General features: G+C 41.3%; 1 protein-coding gene across 2 annotated transcripts; it reads right to left on the bottom strand.

Annotated features, from left to right (window-relative positions):
* Window positions 1–1,629: 1,629 nt before the first annotated feature.
* USP18 (ubiquitin specific peptidase 18) lies at window positions 1,630–22,758 on the bottom strand. Of its 2 annotated transcripts, XM_007429166.4 has the most exons (11): window positions 22,606–22,758; window positions 16,708–16,872; window positions 14,459–14,555; window positions 13,163–13,308; window positions 12,834–12,913; window positions 11,462–11,608; window positions 9,924–10,019; window positions 9,431–9,601; window positions 7,274–7,405; window positions 6,249–6,298; window positions 1,631–4,201 (listed from the first exon to the last, which is right to left on the bottom strand). In XM_007429166.4, exons 2-11 carry the CDS (start codon window positions 16,862–16,864, stop codon window positions 4,147–4,149), a joined length of 1,131 nt encoding a protein of 376 aa, XP_007429228.1. In that variant the 5' UTR covers window positions 16,865–16,872; window positions 22,606–22,758; the 3' UTR covers window positions 1,631–4,146. The 2 variants fall into 2 exon arrangements, with proteins under 2 accessions (XP_025023023.1, XP_007429228.1); XM_025167255.2 differs by lacking the exon at window positions 11,462–11,608 and having other exon boundaries at window positions 1,630–4,201.
* Between the last annotated feature and the right edge of the window lie 217 nt (window positions 22,759–22,975).

The raw sequence follows: 22,975 nt of genomic DNA, 5'->3' as shown, positions 1-22,975 counted from the left end.
CTGGGAATAATATCAGGAGTGTATGTTTGTGTGAAACAATTTAGGAACTCATTCTGATAAGCTGCCAGACAATGCCTTAAAATGTAACCGTATCACTGCCCCTGGAGCTAACATATTTTGTAGTGTTTCTACTTGCTGCATAGTTCTAGTGATCAGTAAAGTAATCACTCAATCCCCTTTAAAATCCTCCATGGCATGGGGCCTGGCTACTTGAGGATCCATCTATCTCCTTTAGTGTCTGCCTGTCCTGTTCAATCTGTCAGAGTTGGCATGCTCAAGGTCCCATCATTAAAACACCATCTGATGGGGCACAGGGAGCATGCCATCTCTGCCACCGCTCCTACCCTCCTGCTTTTGCCGATGTGGAGGTACATTGATTTTTCTGGGTCATCATCATCTTAATTGCTGTTTTTTAATGGTTTTCATATTGTATGCTGCAGTGTTATTTTGAATTGGGCAGCCTTACAACTCCAATAAATTAAATTAAACCAAAGAGAAACCAGAGTAGTTAAAATAATCATGTTCTGAGAGAAAGTGTATATATATTCATTCCATTAGAACTGTGCATTTCTCTAGAACAAATGGTTCTTTTGTGGAATAAACAGAATGATCACCTCCATGTTCTGGGGTTTTTTGCACTTGCCTTGAATTAAAAATGGAAAGCGTCCTTTAATTCAAGTTCAATTCCTTTCTGAAATCTTCCAAAGGTGCACCTATCATCACTGCAATTGAGTCCATCCACTTTGCTGCTGGTTGTCCTCTTCTCTTTCCTTCCACCTTTCCCAGCATTATAGACTTCTCCAGAGAGCTAGGTCTTCACATAATGTGCCCAGAGTATGATAATTTGAGCCAGGTCATTTGAAGGACTAATAGTTATGACTGAAATAAGAATTAAAAAGTAGCTGCCGTGGTAATTAAAATGGGATCAAAGCACCAATCTGGATTGGCACAATTGGGAGAAGGAATCTATTCAAGTTATCACTTTCTCCTCTCTTCCTTAGGGACCAGCTAACAAAGTAGCCCTTCAGCAATACAAGTAGTCCCCAGTTTAAGAACGAGTTCTGTTCCCAAGGTCTGTCCTTAAGTTGACTTTGTATGAAAGTTGGAACAGTATTGTATAATACTGTATAAATAGCATTGTGTAATGAACTCAAACCATTGTGTATTTAACTTGAATTTTGCTACAATAGGCTGTTCTTAACTATGGGTTGTCTGTAAACCAGGTGTTCTTAACTGGTTCCAGTGAGTTAGAAGATACTATGGAGATTGCTTTGGCCAACCCCAATCTTCACAAGACTTCTCTATTCATTCAGCAGGTGTTAGCCACTATTATTTTGAGACATTTTAGGTAAGAAATTGGGATAATCCAAAACACATTTAAACAGAGATCTTTTGGGACAAGCGATGCAAATATATCAGAGGCAAAGAGGTGGGGCTCATTTGTGAGGAAGTGGTCCAGTCATGCTATTGAAAACCTATCATCTTGCTGCCAATCACGTATGGGGAGATGAACATAAATTGGAAGCCAAGATGCCCCCTCCTGTTCTGGAGAACTGAAGAACGTGTACCTGTCTGGTTACTAACCTTAATCCTTATCCATAGCTGAGCACAAAGGAAAAATAATAGCTTTCAATAATATCCAAATGTTTCTTAAGATACATGTTTTATTGATTTCTGCATCTTCTTTTCCCTAAAACATGAAAAACTTTGTCCTATTTACAGTAGACATTTCTGTTGTTATACAGGTATGTGTCTAGTCCAGGCATACCATAATATTCCATAATTGAATTAAAACTGATCTGTGATCTGCTACAATCCTCAATTGCATTTTATTAGATCTGCTCCATCAGAGATTTTTTTCTTAACCATCTTTCTGCTAACCTCAAGAAAGCACTTATTAAAGTAGACGCTATAGTACAGATAAAGTACAGACTAGAAATCACTCCCAGTACTGGTTTTCTTTGCTGTAGCAGAGGTCCTGTTCTTAACAGTTGCATGCCCAAAATAATTTATTAGCTGAATTTTTCCTCAAATCTATTGATCTACTCCAGATATACATTTTTCATAAGCTTATATGAAATGGAAAGGGTACCCTGAAGCTCTTGTTTGAAAGCTGTTGCGTTTTTTCTTGAAGATTGGCCATGATCACAAAAACAAAGCCTCCAGCTGAGACAGAACTACAACTTCTATCTGTTCTCTGTATTTATTATAATACAGAGAATATGCAAACAATGTTATTAAAAAGCCAATTAGAGTTTGGATTCCGTATTAACTTCTATTCTTGTTATATTAGCTGGAAAGCCGTACACACAGTCTAATGAAGAGTTCTGGAGAACCAAAGGCATGTTACTATTTCATGACATTTTGACTGGTCCCATTAAAAGTCTTGCCAGACACAAGAACTGACACACTTTCCTAAGACGACACTTTAAGGAAGTGAACTAATATGGCAACTACTCAACTGCTTCATGACATAAATGATTTTCAAGCAAGAAAACATAATTAATTAAAATGTAATATTATTCATAGATGTAGCAATGCCTTATATAGACTGGCTGATGATACTGATTATTCATAAGTAACAGTTGGTTTATATTTAGCATTCCTACATTTTTCACACAAATTGAAATAAAGCAAAATAAATATGTTGTAGAAAGCAGCCTTTTTAGTCAGAATTTGATAATTATGCAATCACTAGCTTGCAGATATCCAACTTTCTAGCCCAATAGTTATCTTTTACACTACATTACTCATCTGTCAGTCGTATGAAAACACCCAAGGAAACCTGAGAAGGTAGTTCAAGTAACCATTCATTTTCAAAAGAGAACATACCTCGGTCATTTCACTCACTTGCCCATTCCAAGGAATTTCTGGCATATGGGTGGCTATAATAAAATTGCATCATCCTCCATAAATTAAAGGGCTGGAGTCATCACATGAACAGAGAAGACCTCATACTATGACTGACATTCAAATGTACAGCAGATTGCAAACTCTTTGGTCTACAAAATATACACTCCAAGTATTCTTCTATTTTACATTGTAGCCAGTCTGTCTTGTTCCTTTCTCTTTCCCTTTCCCCTTGTTTTGCCAGGGACAACCAAGAGCCAGCACTTACGTATATCAGAGGGGTGAAATGGCAGGATAATTATGTGCCATCAAATCCATAATGGTATGTGGGAAAGGCCTTGGGAGACAGGATGAAGAGATGCTGCCTAGGGAATGGTCAGATAAGAGAGAGCATAGTCCACAGCTGGATAATGGGCATGGCAAGAGGCTCAGAAGGGACCCTCCCTAGCTTCCCAGGCTGTAAAGGAGATAGCAGGAGATCTGTACTTTCAGACTTGCAAGATTCTGTTAAGGCAGACTTACAATAAAGTTGAATTAGCTCATCTGGTCATGTTTCTTGTCTGGTCTGTCTGGTAAGGCTGACAAGTCAGACTCAACTGTTAGTATTTCAGGAATGGTGGGATGAACAGTCTACTTTAATAATCAGTTGTCATCCAATAAATTTTATGGACATTTTATTTATATTTATTTATTTATAATTTATTTATTTATAATTTATTTATTTATTTATAATTTATTTGTTTATTTATAATTTATTTATTAAAATAAATTCATTTTATGGAAAAGATGTGAAGCAAGGGAGAGAAAGGAAGAATATAACCAGATGTAGAATCTTTTTTTAAAACAAGCAGCATCTTACAATTCCTATGTCACTTTGTAGAGAAGAGAAAGTATAAAATCATGTCCCCTTTAAAGAAAAGGAATTACTCAGGTCACTCAGACAATGCCATTTCAGGTATATAATTTCATTTCCATCAGGCACACTAATACATATTACTGTTGTGCAGACTAATTTTACTTCTAGGCTAAATTGCGGTCACTCTCGACAACCCCTCCAAGAAGCAGTTAGGGGCAGATTTCCAGAGCTTGTTGGAAAGAAATTCATTCTTTTGCTTACGACTCATTTTCAGGGGTGGAGACTCAAAGTACCAACTACATTCCTAATTCTCCTTTTGAAAAGCACATTTCTCACGTGCATTCTCATTCACTGATGCTGATAGACACTGCTAGATTCTACATTTATTTGGAACGTGTGAACAGGAGCTTTCCCCAGTTATTGTGGATCTTCATCTCCATTCAGAATGACCTGCCATTCCTTCTCATGTAAATCAAGAGGTAAGCAGTTTCACCCCTGCAGGAAGGAGAGGAGGAAATTAATGATGGGAAAGCAATCAACACATAGCACAACAGTCAGGCAGCAGTTAGTTCTCCAAACAACTTCCAGGGGAGTATGTAGAATCATAAGAAGTTGTTTTGTCTGGAATTCAATCAATTTAACTTGCTGCTAACTGGGACAAACAACTTGGTGTCCTCCAAATATTTGGGATTTCCACTCTCATGATCAGTAGTAAAAGAGAGTAGTAGTAAAAGAGAGCCAGTTTGGTGTAGCGGTTAAGATACCAGGCTAGAAACCAGGAGACTGGGAGTTTTAGTCCTGTCTTAGGCACAAAGCCAGCTGGGTAGCCTTGGACCAGTCATTGTCTTTCAGCCCTAGGAAGCGGGCAAAGCGACCAACCACTTCCAAAATCTTGTCAGTAAAACTGCAGGGACTTGCCCAGGCAGTCGCCAGGAGTCATCACTGATTTGAAGGCACCATAAATAAATAAATAAATAAATAAATAAATAAATAAGTAAGTAAGTAAGTAAGTAAGTAAGTAGTAATCTGCCATTCTGGTGGGAGCTTATAAGAACTGTAGTACAGAGCATCTGAAGATAATGCATAACCTCTCCTTGGCTTACACAACTGCCAGAACCTTTTTTTCCCCAAGTTATGTGGGGATGGGATAGCTGATCCAAGAACATTTGGCACATAAAGCATTCACCTTTCCACCTAACTGCAGCTTTTAGTAGTCCACAAAAAAACAGAAGGGGGGATAAATAAAGGTGGTTTCTACAATGGAAAAGCCATGAGCAGAAGTCCAGCAGAAACAAGGAGCCATAGCAAGATTGCCATCATGTATTTATTGGCATGCATATTTCACATCACAAGGTAACTTTCTCTAACCTGAGGACCTCCAAAGGCATTGAGACTACAGTCCCAGAATTCCTAAAAGCCAGGACCTGCACAGCAATCTTGTGAATACAAACTTGGCTCAAGACCAGAGATTTCAAGCCGTCTGTAATGGATACTTTGAGATGAAGCTTTGATCTTGCTACCACCCTGCATCAGTTATTGAATTTTACAGGGCTTCAAGCAGTTTTGTCTTCCATTTTTCAACACTACCTTTTCAATACCATTTCTCCCATCTTTTTTTTTTTTCTAAGCAGAATTGAATATGTTAAGGAAGAAACAGTGAAACAGCTTCACCATGCTTTTTGGCTTAATTCTCCACAACAAGACCGTCTATCAAGGCTACACTCCATTGCCCTGAAACCATCCATACGAAGCCTCCTAGGAAGTAGGGAGAAACTTAGCAAGTACAGTTTTATTCATAGTTTGGCAATGATTAAATATGTCATCCAAACAGGTTTGCTGTGGTTGGAAGTAGAATGTATCCTTTGGAGGACAACCTACTTAACCCTGCCAAACCACTGAGAGCAGTTGAAAGCCACACCTTCCAGGCTGTTCCTGGGAGGAACCAGGAGCCAACCACAGAGGGCACAATGCCACATTATTATTTTATGGCTAATAAAAATGCACAATCAAAGACTGAATTTACAAACTGTATTGAGGTTTGTTAAACCAACCCAAATTGATAACATTTGCACAACATACTAAACCCTATCTACTGTTTACCCTAACACTAACCACAATTGCTGGTTATTTTAATTTTAGTCTGCCTTTCCTTTAGGAATTCAAGGCAGCATATCTGGCACTTCTTCCTCCGTTTTTTCTCCATTAAAAATCACCCTGTGAAGGAGGCTGGGTTGAGAAATAATGACAAGTCCAAATTCACCTAGTGAACTTGAATGGCAGATGGTGGACTTAAACCATGGTCTCCCAAGTCCTAGTCAGCATCTCAGTCACTGCACCACTAGCAGTTCAGTGTGATTGTTGAGCTGTATCCTGTATCTACCCTAGGCCAGTTCATCCCAAACAAAATGTACTAGTCTAATTTTATCCTCCACACAGCCAGCCATATTCTAAGGTCTCCTCCTCCTCCTCTGTACTACTACCTCCATCCTCACCACCAAGCCTTCCAGCTGGATTAGAATAAAAACCCAGCATTCTTCCTTACCAACAGAGAGATGCTCTCCCATAAGTACATTTGACATCATCCCAGGATACCTGCAGAATATAAAGCATAAGGGTCCACATTCAAGGGTATTATTCAAAAACCCTGTCTCACCTATTGAATGCCAAGCCATGGTTTATTTTAATTAGTTTGTCAAACCACCCAGAAACAAATCAATCTATCTTGTAGATGAACAAAATACTCTGGGCAATCTTGCCCAATTTCTGTTTCAGTTTCATTCCTTGTTTAGTTGCTCTTGCCTTGAATCTCTGTGGATGGGTTGGGCAGACATAACATCAACCAGGAAAAAAGGTTTCAGATTGTGGTTTACTGCCATAAAATACTGGATATATTGCACCTCATGTTAAGGCACAAGCCAACTTAGTGCAACAAGTAACCTTCTGTGAAAAATGCACCATTTGTAACTGCTGTGTCCCATCTTTATAGCACAAGTATTCACTAACAGATTACATTTTTGTACTGTAAATATCTCAATATAATCCTTTTTAATAACAACTCTTAGGCAGATTTTAAGTCATAATATGGGTTGCTTGGCTTTAGCTAAGAACAGATATAGATATTGCAAGGCTGAAATATTTATGGGTTTATGGGTTAGAAATAGAAATATGCTCTGCTTTTTCTGTTAAACATGATTAAACAAACCGTGGCTTAGCATTTGCATAAAACCAGTCAGTATGTGCAGATCACCCATTTAAAACTATAATCTGTTTCCAAAATGGAGAATCACTGCCTTTCACGTGACATTGGACTGTCATTCCCATCACCCCTTACTGAACTGGATGTGGTTATTGGGAGTTCAGAGTCCAACACCATCTAGTCAGCCATGTTTCCTGCCCCTGATTTGCTGAACTTCCTAGCCTTCTAATTTCAGTTGCCATCTTGACATTTTTTATCCCCCTCTCTTCCTCCTACCTCTGCAGAAATCCCAGATTCAAGTCAAAATGCATCTAGCAATATTGGAAATGATCGTGATTCTGTAAGACTATCTCAAGGTCTGGCTTCCTCACCTCACAAACACTGGAATCGTTGAAGCAATACCACTTGTGTTCAGAGAGACTCCAGATGTAGGCACAATAATGACCAAAATCAGCTGGTCCTGAGTGTGCAACAACCGCAAAGAGATCATACAGTCCATCACTCTAGAAAGAAGTACACAGCAATACTTTAAAGAAGTACAAACCAGATGCAAAACTTCCTTCTTTTAACAAGGAATGACTATTATCGCAACATCTCTCCTGGACCTCCTACTGTCAAAGGGCAACTGCCCACAACTTGAGCTCCTTTTTTTCAACTCTTTCCCCTAACAAGTCCTGTTCTTTGCAGGCTTACTTTTCACGGAGCAAGGACTAGGGCATTTATCGACAAGGCAACTGTTGATTTTAGGGGGGAGAGCAGGGGGAGGGCTCCTCATGCAAAAGTAGAGCAGATGACTTGGGAATTTTCAGCTGATTTCAGCCAAGGCAAGTTGGGGGAAAAAAAGGAACTTTCTTCACCTGCATCTAACCATGCTCCAGATATGTTGTGCTGGGTGCATGATGTTTCCTTCACCTCATCCTTATCTTTTCTGGCTTTAAAGTGGTGTTTCCCAAATAAGCCATGGCAGGTTCAAGGTGGATAACATCTGATGCACTTTGCCAACTCTTCTATTAGTGGTGAAGTCAGATGATTCACACAGGGTATCACAGCCTGATGTCTACTGGTCATTTCAGGATGGTGCTGGCATGCCCCCTCCCCTTCAGTCTTGGGCATGCTTCTCGGAAACCATTTTTCCTTCTTCTTCCAGGTGGAAAGAGCTGGCACAACGAGGCCCTCAAAAGCATTTCATAAACTCATCTCATGTTAAGCATCTGAATCCACAGAATTCAGCTTTTGTCTCTCCAAGAAGCCAGACTCATATAACCATTTATACAAAGGCAATACTGGTGACAATCAAACTACCTTTATAATTCCACCAAGAGTCATTAAGGAGGTGGGTTTATTCCCTCAATAATTTCTGATTTGCTGACTAGATGCAGAATGTCAACCATGAAGATTTTCATAATTGGGTAAAGCCGGTCAGCCTCTCCATTCCACCCCACCCCACCCCATCCCAAGGCTCATATTCATTTATCCTTTATATTCTACAAAACTGAGTATTAGATTTTTTTAAAAAGAATGTTTATATCTCTTATCCATCTATCTATCTAATTTGTATGCCACTGAATCTTCAAGATTCAAAGCAGCTTTCATATTAACATAAAATGTCCACAGTAAATAAAAATAATACAAGAATAACCAGCAATACAATATCTGATAATAAATAAGAAAGATTTAAGTAAAGATGGGGAACAGTCATTCCACAAAGGCCCTCTGGAAGAGAACTTGTTCTTTAAAATCTTCCAGAAGGCCATCACAGATAGGGCCAGTCTAGCTTCTAGAGGAAACAGGTCCGACACTTAAGGCTTATTCAAGGAGAAAACAGCTAACCAATTTAGTTAGGCTGATTGGGTTATTTTATTTGAAGTGTGTGATTGTTAACTTCTCATTTTCTCTTTTTCCAATACATCTCTTTCAGAGAGAGAGATCTGACTCCATGTGAACATTTCTTATTCAAACCTTCCCAGCATGCAAGGCTGCACAGTTATACCTTTACTTTTGTACTGTAGGACTGGCACAGGACTTGTTAAGGTCTGCATTTCAGGGTTTGGGGCAGGGGGATCCAAAGCACCTTCATTTATATTTTCCTAGAGCTGGGCTGAAGGAAAACATCCAGGGTATAAGGAGTAAGAATTCTCCAGCTGAACAGATTAGAGCAGTGTTTCTCAACCTTGGAAGCTTGAAGATGTGTGGACTTCAACTCTCAGAATTCCCCAGCCAGCCTGAATTCCCCTGCTGGCTGGGGAATTCTGGGAGTTGAAGTCCACACATCTTCAAGTTGCCAAGTTAGAGAAACACTGGATTAGAGGGTGTCAGGAAGTTCTGTTCGGACTGACAGCCTTGATTGGGGGAAATCCATGGGAAAAAGGCTGTTTCCTCCTCCTGGTCTGGAACACCAATTTTGGGCATCTATGTTTGGAGGGGGTTTTAAGAACCATGAGTTGGGGTTCAAGGACTGGATTTACCCCTCAGATTTCAACTGTTCACCCTGAATTAAAGTAGCCTTAATGCCAGAGGAAACATCCTACCTTCTTTTTGGCATCTGGATGATACTGTTCCGGTGTCAGGATCTGGCTGAAATCTAGTGTTTGTGGGAAGTCCAAACTATGTCTGATTTTCTTAGTTCTGCTGCCTTCTTTGGAACAGAAGCGCATGAGGTGCAACGTCAACGTTTGTGGCAAATACATTATTTTCGTCCCCTGCAAAACAAGCACATCCCAACACTGAAAGCAAAAAATGGTACATTGCAGCCAACATAAAGAAGATACAAAGAGGGGACTTCTCCAATTGGACTTTAATTTCCAAAATTATCAACCAGGATGGCCAAAAATCTGGGTCTTAATATTAAGCAAGACTTCCTCCAGGGTGTTTGACAAGAACCATGGAGCTGCCTTGTGGAATTTTTCCAGGCGTAAAGAGACATAATATTATTATCTTAGACAAATAATTTAACCCTTAAATATAAAGAGCATGAAATTGCAAAAAATAACCCTTCCTACCCCACCCAAAACACAGCATTACCTGCAGATGTGTTGTTTTCTTGTCACACTGCTCACAGTGACACATATTTGCTTTAGTTAATTCCTCTGGTCTGAAAAAGCAGCGGAGTGAATTTTCCTAGGAAAAGAGAAGTAATAGATTGTAGAAATCAAGAACAGAGATAAGTTCCTTCCAATGCATCCCATATTTAACACTTTCCACTTAAATTGAAGCCACAAAGCTGCATTTCCCAACCTGCAATTCTCCAGAAGAGTTGGACTATAGCTTCCATCATTCCCAATCACCAATGGCAATGTGAAAGGGTAATGCCTCTGAAAATGCCCCTTTATTGCCTACCCAAGGTAATGAATCAGCTTTATGAAGCACCTATCGTTCATCTACTGTTATACTTCATGTGCATTTTCAAATCCACAAATATGTGAATTGGAACTCAACAAAGTGTTTCCAGTTTGGAAGATCAAGAAAACTGCTGGACCATTCCTGGATGAGCTGGGGAAAATGTTTCCACACTGTCAAGTTTCACACTTCCTAATTTGGAATTAGGATTATGAAAGAGATCCCACTAGCAGCCGTCTACTTCCTTTACACTGTCTTCAATCTTCCACCAACTGCATCGCTAGATGACCCTTATTCTGATCCTATGAAAAGAAAGAAAGCTTTGCTTCCTATTCACTGTCTCTAGATCATAAATACTTTGATACACATCTTTTCCCCCTAATTTACAAAACCTAACATACTGTATTCTTCCTCCGCATTTACTTCAGCCCCAGGTGTAGGGGTTGGCAACATGATCCCTAATGAGACCAAGGTGCCCACAACCATTCTCTTTCAGTATCCAACAGGCCTCTTGTCCCATTACCAGGTTGTAAAGTGAGCTTCATCTTTATTTACAAGGATGAAATCACAGACAGCATTTGTTGGAGGGAGTGCTGAAGGAAACAGTGAAGAACACCCCAGTGATTCAGTCAACTGGATTGGCACCAAGCAAAATTGCCAAGACCTGCCTACTTCAAGGACTTAAGGTTTCTGAGATTGACAGAATGACTGGTCCCTTCCTACAGTAGGAGATTGTTACCAAAAATATTGATGTGATGAATGTGAAAGTTGTTGTTATTATTTTTTGTTTTGGACTTCATTATGATTATTTACTTTATCTGTTTTGTTTGCTTTATTGCCACTGATGACTCATCTGTGATTGAAGGGATCTGTAAGATTAAGCAAGCAATTTTTTAAAATTGTTAATGTATTTATATTTCAAATTTGTCACTGCCCATTTCACTGTGGAGTGAGTCTGGGTGGTTTACAGTAAAAATAGAATAAACATTAATTAAAATAGATAAATATTAATTAACTAATTAAAATATGCTAATAAAAATTTTAAAAATCATCACAAAATGCTCATTCTCTAGAACTTAAATGAATGCACCTCCGTCCCACAACAGCCACTTTATGAGTTCTTCAAATAGTAGATGTGCCCACTGCTCAACGGGTTCCTGTCTCCACCTCAGAGTAACTTGGTTGCACTTTCTTGTCCTTCAAAAATGCCCAAATGAACTTACCAGGGTCCTAATCGGATGAGAATCAAAATCCAGCATTGGAAGATGAAGCATTAGCTGGTTACTGTCTATCTTTGTTTCACTGAAACACTTCTGACACACTAGGAGCTGATGCAGATGGATGGTATATAGAAGAGTCAGTTTTTCAACCTTCAAGGGATGGGGAGGTGGGAAGAACCCAAAAGGGAACAATTTCATTGCTTCAATAGCAAATGTAATTCCGTATCAGCCTTTCCTAATTTGATACCAACCACATGCTGAAGCTGCAAATCCAAGAATCTCTTTCTGCCATGTACACAGAAGGTCTAGAAGGTTTATCTAGAGGGCAGCAGCTTGGAGAAGGCTGTATTGCACAAATTGCACAATTTGACAGATGGATTCTATCTGGTTCCCATTATTGTGAGGCCATCTACTGCAATGCGCTGCCATGTTCAACGTACTGGTATCCAGACAGCTAGAACTGAAGCTCCCATAATTCCCTCCCCCAGCTTGGCCAAAGTAAATCATATCCAACAGAGGTCACTGCTACATTCAACAGAGAGCAGAAGGGGAAAAACAGCTATGATTAAATGATTATATGTTTGGGAAAGAGCCATCTTTAGGCTTCCAGTACATTAGTAAAGGAAGCAGGATTCCACATCTCCTTAGTGCTGTTTTCCATTCAAGCTTCCATTTAAAACTCAGAGCCAAACTACATGTTACACTAACAGCATCTCTCTCATTGGATGCCTAGACAACCATCACAGAAGACAGGAACAGAGGGAGGCCAGATGTTATCTTTTCTGTCCATGAGGCAACCTATTAAAGAATTCTATTTCCCAGCTACTTATTACAAGATAAAATTCATATTATTATATAATCAGGCCCCCGGTGGATGATATTTTTAATTATTTTTGTTGAATTTTATGGATGGGCCACCATGTTATTGTTATTTATATTTACTACTGAGTTTCAACTTGGTGTTATGGATTTCTGTATTTCTAATTGTATCACTGTAAACCACTCATATCATATGAGCTGGGCATACAGAAATGTTGTAAAATGAATGGATCAGTAACTAGATTAAAAAAATGGTAACTAAGCTGATTTACTTTAATAAATGATATGCAGCTCTCTGACAGGGCCTCTGGCAGGTTACTGTTCTTTCTCAGAAGAGAAAGTGGAACCACCTGCTTTGACTTCAGGTCCTTGATCAGGGTAACCATCAATTCTGCCATCAGCCAACAATTCCGGTGGGCACCAGGTTGGGAAAAGTGAAAGTGAAAAGCCTAGCAACTGAGCTTTACTTAAAGGGGGCTACAATCAATTAGTTCATCATGCCTATATAAAACCATAGCGACAAAAGTATTTTCTCTTTATAAAATTAGGATTTTACCAGGTCGGTGTTTGTGATTTGGTCTTTAATTAGGTTCCAGAGTTTGCAATAGAGTTCTGAAGCATCGCGGAGAACAAACACTAGAACAAAAAAGACGACAGCCATATTTAGCACAAGGAATCCTACATTAGCTTTCCAAATTCTAATACTCTCGTCTACTTCCATTACTATATTCTTCCAGCTTCCAATTCCCTACATGTTTTTAAACCGTTTTTGACTGTAAGACCAATGACGTTTTGCCTTCACCAGTTAACACCATGTGTTTTCCAATAAATCCCTAAACGCTATGCCATCCAAATGATACCCCAGAGGCTCCATATCTTCCTTACATGTGATACCATGATGGGAAAGGCAGGAGAGAAGATTACAAGGGTACACAGAGTTTCCCTTGGCCCGCTGCATCTGTTCCAACAGCAGAAGCATTTGGTAAGGGACATGGACCTTCTGTTCTGCTGCTCCAAATGGTATTTTGATCCTGCAGTGAAAAGAATCAAAATATGATTGTCTTCCATAGTCAGGAAAAACTGGGCTCATACTTTAAGGCCAAGTCCCAACAAAAACCTAAAAAAGAAATAAAAGCCTGACATATTTAAGGTATTATACAGATATTACGGTTTTGCCAATACTGTAAAGAAGAGAGAGGACGCCAAGGATTTAAACACAGCTTTAAAACTTAAAAATATAAATTTAAAACTTTATTATTTTTATAAAATAAAATAATATTTGTTTAAATCATAAATATTTTATTAAATATTAATGTACTGCTCTTGCACACTTGGTTTAAAGGAGCAACAACACATTCATGGTTTCAATTAATCATAATACTTAGCCATAAGTTAAATAGGAAATGTCCAAAACATTCTATTCCCTGTAAATTAGTACCAATTTTTCCATTCTGCAGATGGGGAGGCTGAGGTTGAGAGAGGTGGCTTGCCTAAAAGCTCACCGAGAAATTGTTAGAGAAGAGATAAGAATAGGTATTTCCCGGTTCTCATCTGTCTGTAAACATTGTTGCATGATTCCCTCAAGGTTTCCCTTGAATGGAACTTAACTCCTCATAGCCACTTGGACTTGAGCATGTTGTTTCCTTGGCAAAAATATGTTAATAAGTTTACTATCACCTTTTTCAGGGATGTCTGTTTCAACTTCCCCGTTAGCCCTGCAAGGTAGTCCAGACAAGAAGCACAACCAGAAATACTAGCTCTATCTTTATTGTAAGGTTATGTTAACAGAATCTTGCAATCTTGAATGAGTTTTTCCCTTCCTTTCCTTTTACTTTCTGGAAAACTGGGGAGCGTCCCTTCTGAAATGTTTCTCACACTCTCCCTCCTTCCGTGGGCTGAGATACCTTTTACACGCCGGTTGTCCAGTCTGTGGCTCTCCCTCCTGTCTCCCAAGGTCATTCCCACAAACCATTACATTCTCGGTCTAATCTAGGGGAAGTCTCTCATCCAAACACTAACCAGGCCCACTCTTGCTTAGCTTTTCCAAGATTATCCATGGTCTTCCAGGTGCCGCACCTGTTATGACAACGTCATTTAAGTGTGCTATATGATTCCAGGTGTTGGAAGAGGAGCCCCCTTTCAGTTGAGGCTGATTAACTGCACTCTCCAAGCCTCACTCACCTCCGGAGTATCATAGTGAAGTATCTGTTCATTAAGAAGCTTTGAAGCAATGAGTTGACGCAGCAGCTCAACCCAATGTTGTATAAGCCAACCGCACCTGGAAACGAGACCGTGAATTAATTCAAATGCTGTTTTTGTCCTATCCCCTTGAACCACCTTTGAGAGTAGGATCTCCAGCACATCGCCAAAACAGGGCCTCAACCCTGCCCTTGAAGAAGCAACCATCAAAGATTTAAGATGCGTGTGTGTTTGACATATATCAACTCTCTTTGCCTAAATCATTCTTCAGAGTACCCCAGAACGTTTATATCCTCCCTTCAGAAATTCTCAGATACAAAAATTTTGTAAAAGACTGACCGTGCAGAAAAATAGGGACACTGCCTGACTGTTGTTGTTTTAATACTGCATCTTTTAAAAATGTATTTTTTTAGGATTGCATATTTGATATTATATCCCAGTACAGTGGTACCTCTACTTACGAACTTAATCCGTTCCATGACTCTGATCGCAAGTCAAGTTGGTCGCAAGTCGAAGTAAATTTTCCCATAAGGTTCAATGTAATTACCGTTAATCCATTCCGGCGTCTGCGGACCACGCGGCAGGGGCGGAAAAACGGCCGCTGACCATGTGGCAGGGCGGAAAAATGGCCACAGACCACGTGGAATGGGCAGAAAAATGGCCGCGGATCACGTGGAACGGGCAGAAAATGGCCGCGGACCACGTGGCAGGGCAGAAAACCGGCCGCGACCACGTGGAACGGGCGGAAAAATGGCTGCGGACCACGTGGAACAGGCGGAAAATGGCCGCAGACCATGTGGCACGGGCGGAAAAATGGCCACAGACCACGTGGCACGGGCGGAAAATGGCCGCGGACCACGTGGAACGGGCGGAAAATGGCCGCGGATCCGGTTCGTAAGTCGAGGCGAGTTCATAAGTAGAGGTAAATTTTTGGGGCCAGAACTGGTCGTATCTCGAAAAATTCGTAAGTAGGGGCGTTCGTAAGTAGAGGTACCACTGTATAAGGATATCTGTAGCATAACAGCAGCTCCTCTAATTCAGAAAAACTCAAGAGGTATTCCTCCTGATGACTCCTATGTAAATTACCTACCTGCAAACAAGGCACCCCAAATTTTGTGCCAAGCACCACATTTTTGCCCAGCAACTCGTCAGATGTCATGCTGCTGTATGAAAGAACCCCAAAAAACTGTAATCTGAACCTAGATATTTTCCATCTTCCATTTACTGCATCTTCTAGTGATCATATGAAATTCCATGTAAAAATAATACAATAATAAATACATAAATAAATAAATAGATGTAAATAAATAAAATATAAAGTTCACTGAGTCATATACTTGGACGTATTTTAATATTTCAGTATTTTATTAATATAGTTAACTAGTATTTTAGTACTTTTAGCAGCTGGGCATTTTAGAATTCAAGGATTTTATATCCCAATATAAGGATATAATTACTACACAGTAGTAATTTGCAATATTAGCTTTTATTTTGTTTCTTTTTAGTATTTTATTATCTGCAGTTACATTATATTTTAGCTAATATTTGATCTCTTTGCTATTGCTGTTTGTTTAGCAATCTCTTTTTTCCTTCTAATTGTGCTTTGCGCTTCATCATCTTTAACACAACTATACACATTTCTGGTTGGTGACCAAATAAACGGATCAGTTGATTGAGCAACTTTTATACATTGTCTCTGTCTAAAGGAAGTCAGCAGCTTACAAAATGATGATGCAATAATAAAAGCTGGTATCATACTAAAACTCTATCATGATAGGGTTTATCACGAATGATTAAATGAAAAATTATGTATGGGCTTCCTTACATAAGGAGTTAAAGTAATAATGGGCAACAACAGAGGAAAAGGGTAACAGACAATAGAAACTGGCAATAATAACTGCCCCGATCACCTGAATCCAGACTACTGTAACACGCTCTACTTGGGGCTGCCCTTGAAGACTATCCCAAAGCTGCAGTTGGTTCCAAATTCAGCCACTGCGTGCTTTCAGGCGCACGTAACACCAGTTTTGCAGACCCAGCATTTGAGTCGCCTTGCCTTCTTTTATTTTCTCCCCATTCTGGTAGCTTTGTTGGTTTTTCTTTCAGTATGGGGCTTGTTTTACAATGTATTTTGCTACGCAGGCTGCCAAGAGTTCTTTCTGACGCCGGCAGTGTACAAATAGGTCAAATAAATAAATACATAAAGCACAAATCAGAGGCAACGAACGTACCGTTTCTTAAGTCTGCCATTCCCAAGATTTCTTCGAGCTGCTTGCTAACCCTTTCCAAATCCTTCTTGCTTTCTTCTTTCCTCTCCCATGTCAAAGTCTGATAATCGTCCAGTCTGAGATATCTGTTTTCCTCTGGATGTCCAGATTTCTGACCCATCAATGTTGCTGTGCAGAAAATACACAATAAGCTAGTTACGGTACCCCCAACTCTGGCTTCTTCAATAAAGTAGTGTAAGCAAATGATGGCTGACCCAATTAATAGCAGTCAAGACCAGGTATTTGGCGGATTTTCAGCTACAACGTTCCCTGAACAATTTGCATGGGAAAACCAGAGTGGGATGGGAGCATGAGGTCTTCCCCACCCACTGCTCTTCTTCTACAACTTTCCCCAGATGACTGATTTTTTTTTTCTGAAAAGAAGAGATGCCAACAGCCTGATTCTAATTCATAGGCAATGCCCAGGTCACATTTACCACACAAATTAATTAATTACAATAAATTAAATGTAATAGATAAATATAAATGAACTAAATACTGTTCAAATTACAGGGAAATCACAAGGGCCGTGTGGTGCAGTTGTTAAGAGGTGTCAGACCGGCCCTGGGGACCCACAGGTTCTAGAAGTGATTGGGGGACAGTCTTTCTCAGCCCAGTCTACCTCACAAGGTTGTTGTTTGGGGGAAAAGTGTGCTCTATGTATGCCATTTTGTGTTCCTGAAAGAAAGGCAAGAGAAAGATCTAAGAAAGAAGGCAAGGGAAGGAGATGAAGATCATCAGAGGTTCTCTAATCCAAACCAGGAAAGATGCTTGAGGCCAGGAAGAAGGAAATGATTTAAGCCAGGGTGTGAAGAGGCCGGGAAGAACAGGGTTCTCCAGCAAAAAGAGGCGAGGCACTGGCTGTGCCATGCCACAGTTTGCCCAATAAACAACAAGCGTAAAGGTGACACAACAATCTTCCAGTCTCCAAAAGGAATCTAAAATCAAAGCAGACATGATGAGAAAGGAGCAGCCACACAATCCCTTCTTTTAACTGAAGCCAAAATGCCAGTTTACTATTTATTGATTTATTTATATTTCAAATTTCGAGACCGCCCATCTCACGAAAAAGCGATTCCTATATAAAAGATCCACATACGGAGGGGGTTAAAAGAAAGGAGGGAAGAGCCGTTTTCTTTCTCTTCTCGAGGGGCATCAGCAAGGTAGGGTAAAAATAGTCAAGGTGGCACATGATGGTACAAAGCTCCACCTGTTTATGATGTGTGTCAAACAAGTGATGTGCATAAATATGGGCAGAGCTTCCGTCACACCATCGTCACGAACATCTGGACTTTTTTGACCACACCCTACGGACAGCCCTGTCCCTCTCCCACCGGCCCTGCTGAAAGACCAAAAATTTTCATAGTCAGGTTAATGTTCCTATTTCAAGTGTAGCTGGAACAACCACACAGCCCTTGGCCTCTCGGTACCGAAAGAAACACGGCAGGCAGCCATTTTCTGCATCATGCCTTCCTCTGGCATTGTGGAACATCCGTGGCCACACAAAAGCTATAAAATGGGGACAAAAAGCAAGAGGCTACCAGTGTTAAATCGAACGCCCATTTCTTCCTGGTTTGTTGTCCCTCATCGTGCAGAGAGGAACAAATCAAAGAGACAAACAGCATCTGGAGTTAATACCTCTGCCCTATTCGGAGCCATACGTGGCTTTTCCACACAGTGTTGCTAATGGAAAAATCATTTCTGCATTCTCAATTGCATTAACCAGCATCCACAGATGGCACACCTATCACAAAACATTTTTAGCGTCTCCTTTCCGAAAACCATTGTCCTCACTAGATGGAGACCTTACCGTCCACTGTGGTTCCTTTCTAAATGCATGCAGATACCTTGCTTCAAAGCCAGAATCTAAACAGAGCTACCTATAGAAAGAGAGCTTAATCCTACATATCAATCCCAGGGAAATCAGAAGAATTGTAAGTAAAGAGAAAAAGAGCAGACTACTGACATTTATATCTGCGCTGCTTGAGAACAATCTTAAGAATGTCTCTTGGTTAGCATAATCAAAAGAACAATGGGACATTATTTCCTAAAATACCTTTAAAAATGAAGTCTCCTTTGAATCGAGCTTAAGTTCTGGTGACTACAAGGACATACAGGTAGTCCTCAGTTAACAACCACTCATTCAGCAACTGTTCAAACTTACGATGGCGCTGAATGAGTGGTACTTATGACTGGTCTCGAAGTTCCAGCCATTGCAGCACCCCCATGGTCACGTGACTGCAATCCAGGCACTTGGCAACTGGCTTGCACTTACAACAGTTGCAGCATCCTGCGGTCATGTAATCACCATTTGTGACCTTCCCTGCCAGCTTCCCACAAGCAAAGTCAAGGGGGAAAGCAGGGAAAGTTGGAAGTGACTCCCACCCCCACAGCTTTTTCTCTCAAGGATCCCAGCTACAGAGTACAAGATCTCAGGGATCCTAGGGGATCTCATGTTTCGTAGTGTGTGTGTGCACCCGCAGCGCCCCCCCCGCCCCCACTCCGTAGCACACGCCCACCTACCTGGCTGTGCTTGCACAGCGGCGGCCACCAGCACACCTTCCCCCACCCGGCAGCAGCCACCGTCCACCCCGCTGTGTTCACGCCACGCCACGCCACGCCACAGCAGCCACTTACCCACCCACCTGCTTGCGAGCTGCAGCTGCAAGGGGCTTGCGACTCCCTGCTGGCTTCCACATCGACTTCGCTTGTTGGAAGCTGGCAGGCAGTTGCGAGGAGGTCCTCACTTAACGACAGCAACGGGGACTGCTGGGATTGCCACTGCTAAGCGATGCAGTCATGTGACATCGCGCTTTACAACAGCATCACTTGGTGATGGAAATTCCAGTCCCAATTACCGTTGTTAAGCGAGGGTTACCTGTATTCATGTTATTTTCTTTGCAGCACAATGCAGCTTATTTACCACAACTTTTTCCCAGTGACTTTCTCGACTGTCTAGTCTAGCTCCCACACCTGGCATTTCCTGGTGGCCTCCCATTCAAGTTCAACTGCTGAGTTGAAGGGAATCCCCCAAGATCTGCTGCCATCTGTCCTATTACTTTTTAAAATGTCTGCTGTTTATTTTACCCGTCTTGACTTGTACTTCATCATAACACTATCAGCAATGCCGATCTTCTCCCTGGCCCCAAGTTTCCCACCTCAGTCTGAGTGAAACAGCCTCAGCTTGTATCACTTTTAAAGTCATATTTTTCCCCTTAAACTGACCGTCTCTCACGGCAGAGTTCCCAAATGTGTAAAATCTGTTCTTTGATTCCAGAAAAAACAATATCTACATTTATAGCTGACTGGAAACCCTTAGAGACTTTTTTCATAAAACAGAAAAAAATGCACTTATGACTTGTGGTTTTGATGATTAGGGGAAAAAAAAAGAGATAATAGAAAAAAGTGGGCTTTTTTTCTGTAATCACACAGTAAGAGATAACTTTGTAATCATACTTGTACTTGCTGCAAAGGAACTCAGAAGTTTCTTCTTTCTCTTTGCTTTCTGCACTTTCGCCTTTCTCTCTTTCTTTCTCTGTTTACTTTATTCTGTATTAGTTTGTGTTATAAATTAGCTTTTATTTTCTCTGTAACATTTTTAATAGCATTTATATTAAAAAAAGAAAAGAACGTGTAAAATCTGTAACGGCTGGCAACCCATTATCCCGGGGATGAGGTCGGGCCCAGGGGTCTCTCTGACTATGCTCTGCTTCAAGTTCTTTCTCTACCGACTGTCCTCCTGGCTGCCCAACTTTGCTCTAGAATTGCAACCAGAGCCAGGAGGCAGCAGAGATCCACCATTTTATTGGGGAAAGAGGAAAGGTTCTTTGGGCGCCGTTCTCTCAAAGGGTATTCTGAAATCATCAGATCAGTTTTTTTCTATTTGGGGAAGAACAGGAGACTTTTTCATGCACTGTTCCACTTCAGTAGTATTCAGCAATCTATCTTCACCTTCAGATGTCTCGGCCACGCTTCTCTTCGCATCGGTATGCAAAAAATAAGGGGAGGGTTCCAATTTGCCAGTTTCCCCGTATGTGTCAGTTTCAATCACTTTCACTTCTCAGCAGAAGTCCAGCAGCTAAGCCCTCTCATTTCTCCTGCTTTAAGGAACCTACCTAGCTAGTTGCACAATCGTGGCAAGATACGCCTTTCTTTTTTGTGGGATATGCCAAATCCTAAAATGAATCCCTCCTGATTGCTGATGCAAACTCCCTCCCCCTCCCCCAAACTGGTGGATGTTTTCCTCCCTGGCTGGGCATGCACTGAAAGTTGAAGGCAGCAAAAGCAGAGGAGAAACCTCATCAAAGGAAGCTTCCAATTACTTCTGCAGCAAATACAAGTATGATTACAACGTTATCTCTTATTCTATGACAACAGCATTCACTGACCACAACAACAGCGTTCTGCAGTGATTTGGAACAGAGCTGACACTATACAAGCAGCAAGGTGTTGACAAAGAAGACAGCATTTTATGTAGAGTTTTGTTCCTAATCCGGGTTTGTACCTTAAACCAGCAGTGGGGAAAGGTCTTAAATTTCCTTACCAAGTTCAGAATCGTAGGACTAAATAAAGTTTATAGTTAGGATATCATACGTGTTCTCTGGCTTTTGAACACACTAAGCCACAACTGGCCCAGCACCTTTTAACCCACCAGGTCGGGTGAACAGAGCCTGTCTAGTTAGGTCCAGTTCATGCACGCAACCGCAAAAAACGGGATTAAGTCACTTAAGCAATCTATTTCCTTTGCAATTCCACAAAACAAAGATGCAGGAAGATTTTTCTCCCAGGACAAAGAGGGTGGGGAGCAGGAATACGCCCTTTACCAACTTTTTTCTGATTTAACTTGAGAATAAGCACTGAAGAAACACGAATGCTGAGACATTTCTGAATAAAACAGGGATGGAAACCTAGTCCGCTTTGCAATCAGTGTTTATTAAAATACTAACCAGGCTGGGTGCATTGGGGCAAGCGCATCGGTCCACAAAATATATGCCCCCTTCCTTCCTCTCCCCAGCCCCCAGTGTAGAAAGTGTCAAGGAGCAATTCCAACCAGGTTTGGACATACAATATTAAAGGTAGGTTTTCTGATAGGGATGCCAATAAAGATGTCATAATCATCCAGATGGTCATCTTGGTACCATAGCTATAAAAAACACAGAGGCTTCTCCCAGTGCCTGGTTCAAATGACCAGTCCATTACTGAGAAGGGCTTCTAAATCCTTCGCCTGCGGACCACGCCCTCTGCGTAACTCCAAGGGAGATTTTGCAAACTCCTTGTCCAGCAACGTCTCTGTCCTTGTAGAGTCAGTCAAGCAGAAGAGATTGTTCATTATGTTCTCCACTGCCCCATTTACACGAGATGAAGGCTAAATTATTGATGGCAGTGAATTCAGGGGCTTGGACATCGAAAAATTGCACGATCTTCTTGCAGAGGTGTTTCTAACTGTTGGCAGTCATGGGGCTCCTGTTTATTACTTCATTTTATAATCTTACTATTCTACTGCTATTTTATTGAATTTTATGGTGGGCTCGATGTTATGTGGCTCAACAATAAATGTCCTTACTTACATCGCAATTAACCTTCCGGCCGAACCACAGTTCAGCTCAGCCTCCTGTGCAGACTTAGTCCGCTCCGTTAGCTCAGGGGCTTACACACGAGTTGCTTTCCCATCGCTGCTCGATTTGGGCTTAGCAATACCCGTCGCGCGACCCCGCCTCCCCCGGCTTGCAAAAACTTCGGGGAAAGGAGTTAATCCAACGGCCGGCCCTTATTCCATGCCGGGCGTATGGCTTGGGTGATGAGCACGGAAAACAAGCGGGAAAGGAGAGAGGAAGAGGAGAGGCTGGGGCAAGGCTTGCTTACCAGATCGTCTCGGCTCCCCTTCTTCGCGGACAGCCGGCGGGCCGCCCGCCCGCGTTCCTTTTCAAAGCTTCCTCCCCACCCCGCCGCGGAGTTTTGCTTTCCTGCGGTGCTTGGCAGCCAAAGTGGAAAGCGAAACTTAACTGCGCTGGAAACGGCTCCTCCTCCTAGTTCTCCGCGCTGGCAGGGAAAGCGGCGGTTCCACCCGTCACAAAGCAGAAACGCCAGGTTTCCTTCTGGTGTTTTCTGTGCGATGCTTTACGGGGCAGTCTGGGACGTGGGGAAGGGAGAATTATTTCTCTCTCTCTGTCATGTACTTAAAGCAGTGTTTCTCAAAGTGTGGCCCGAGGACCCTGAGGGGTCCCCCAGAACC

This window comes from Python bivittatus, unplaced genomic scaffold (genome assembly GCF_059951505.1).
Source record: "Python bivittatus isolate LINGU-HERP-01145 unplaced genomic scaffold, Pbiv_v1 ctg000330_np1212, whole genome shotgun sequence".
In the NCBI taxonomy this organism is placed as follows: Eukaryota; Metazoa; Chordata; class Lepidosauria; order Squamata; family Pythonidae; genus Python; species Python bivittatus.
Note: the sequence above shows the minus strand (reverse complement) of the source record. Positions and strands in the feature narration are given on the sequence as shown.

What these genes read in the sequence shown, in the direction of transcription:
- USP18 (XM_007429166.4), bottom strand. Translation starts at nt 16,864, where the DNA reads ATGGGTCAGAAATCTGGACATCCAGAGGAAAACAGATATCTCAGACTG. An exon ending in AATGGCAGACTTAAGAAACG is followed by an intron (nt 14,556 to 16,707) that starts GTACGTTCGTTG and finishes TCTCGTTTCCAG; the next exon opens with GTGCGGTTGGCTTATACAAC. An exon ending in ACGATTCCAGTGTTTGTGAG is followed by an intron (nt 6,299 to 7,273) that starts GTGAGGAAGCCA and finishes TATATTCTGCAG; the next exon opens with GTATCCTGGGATGATGTCAA.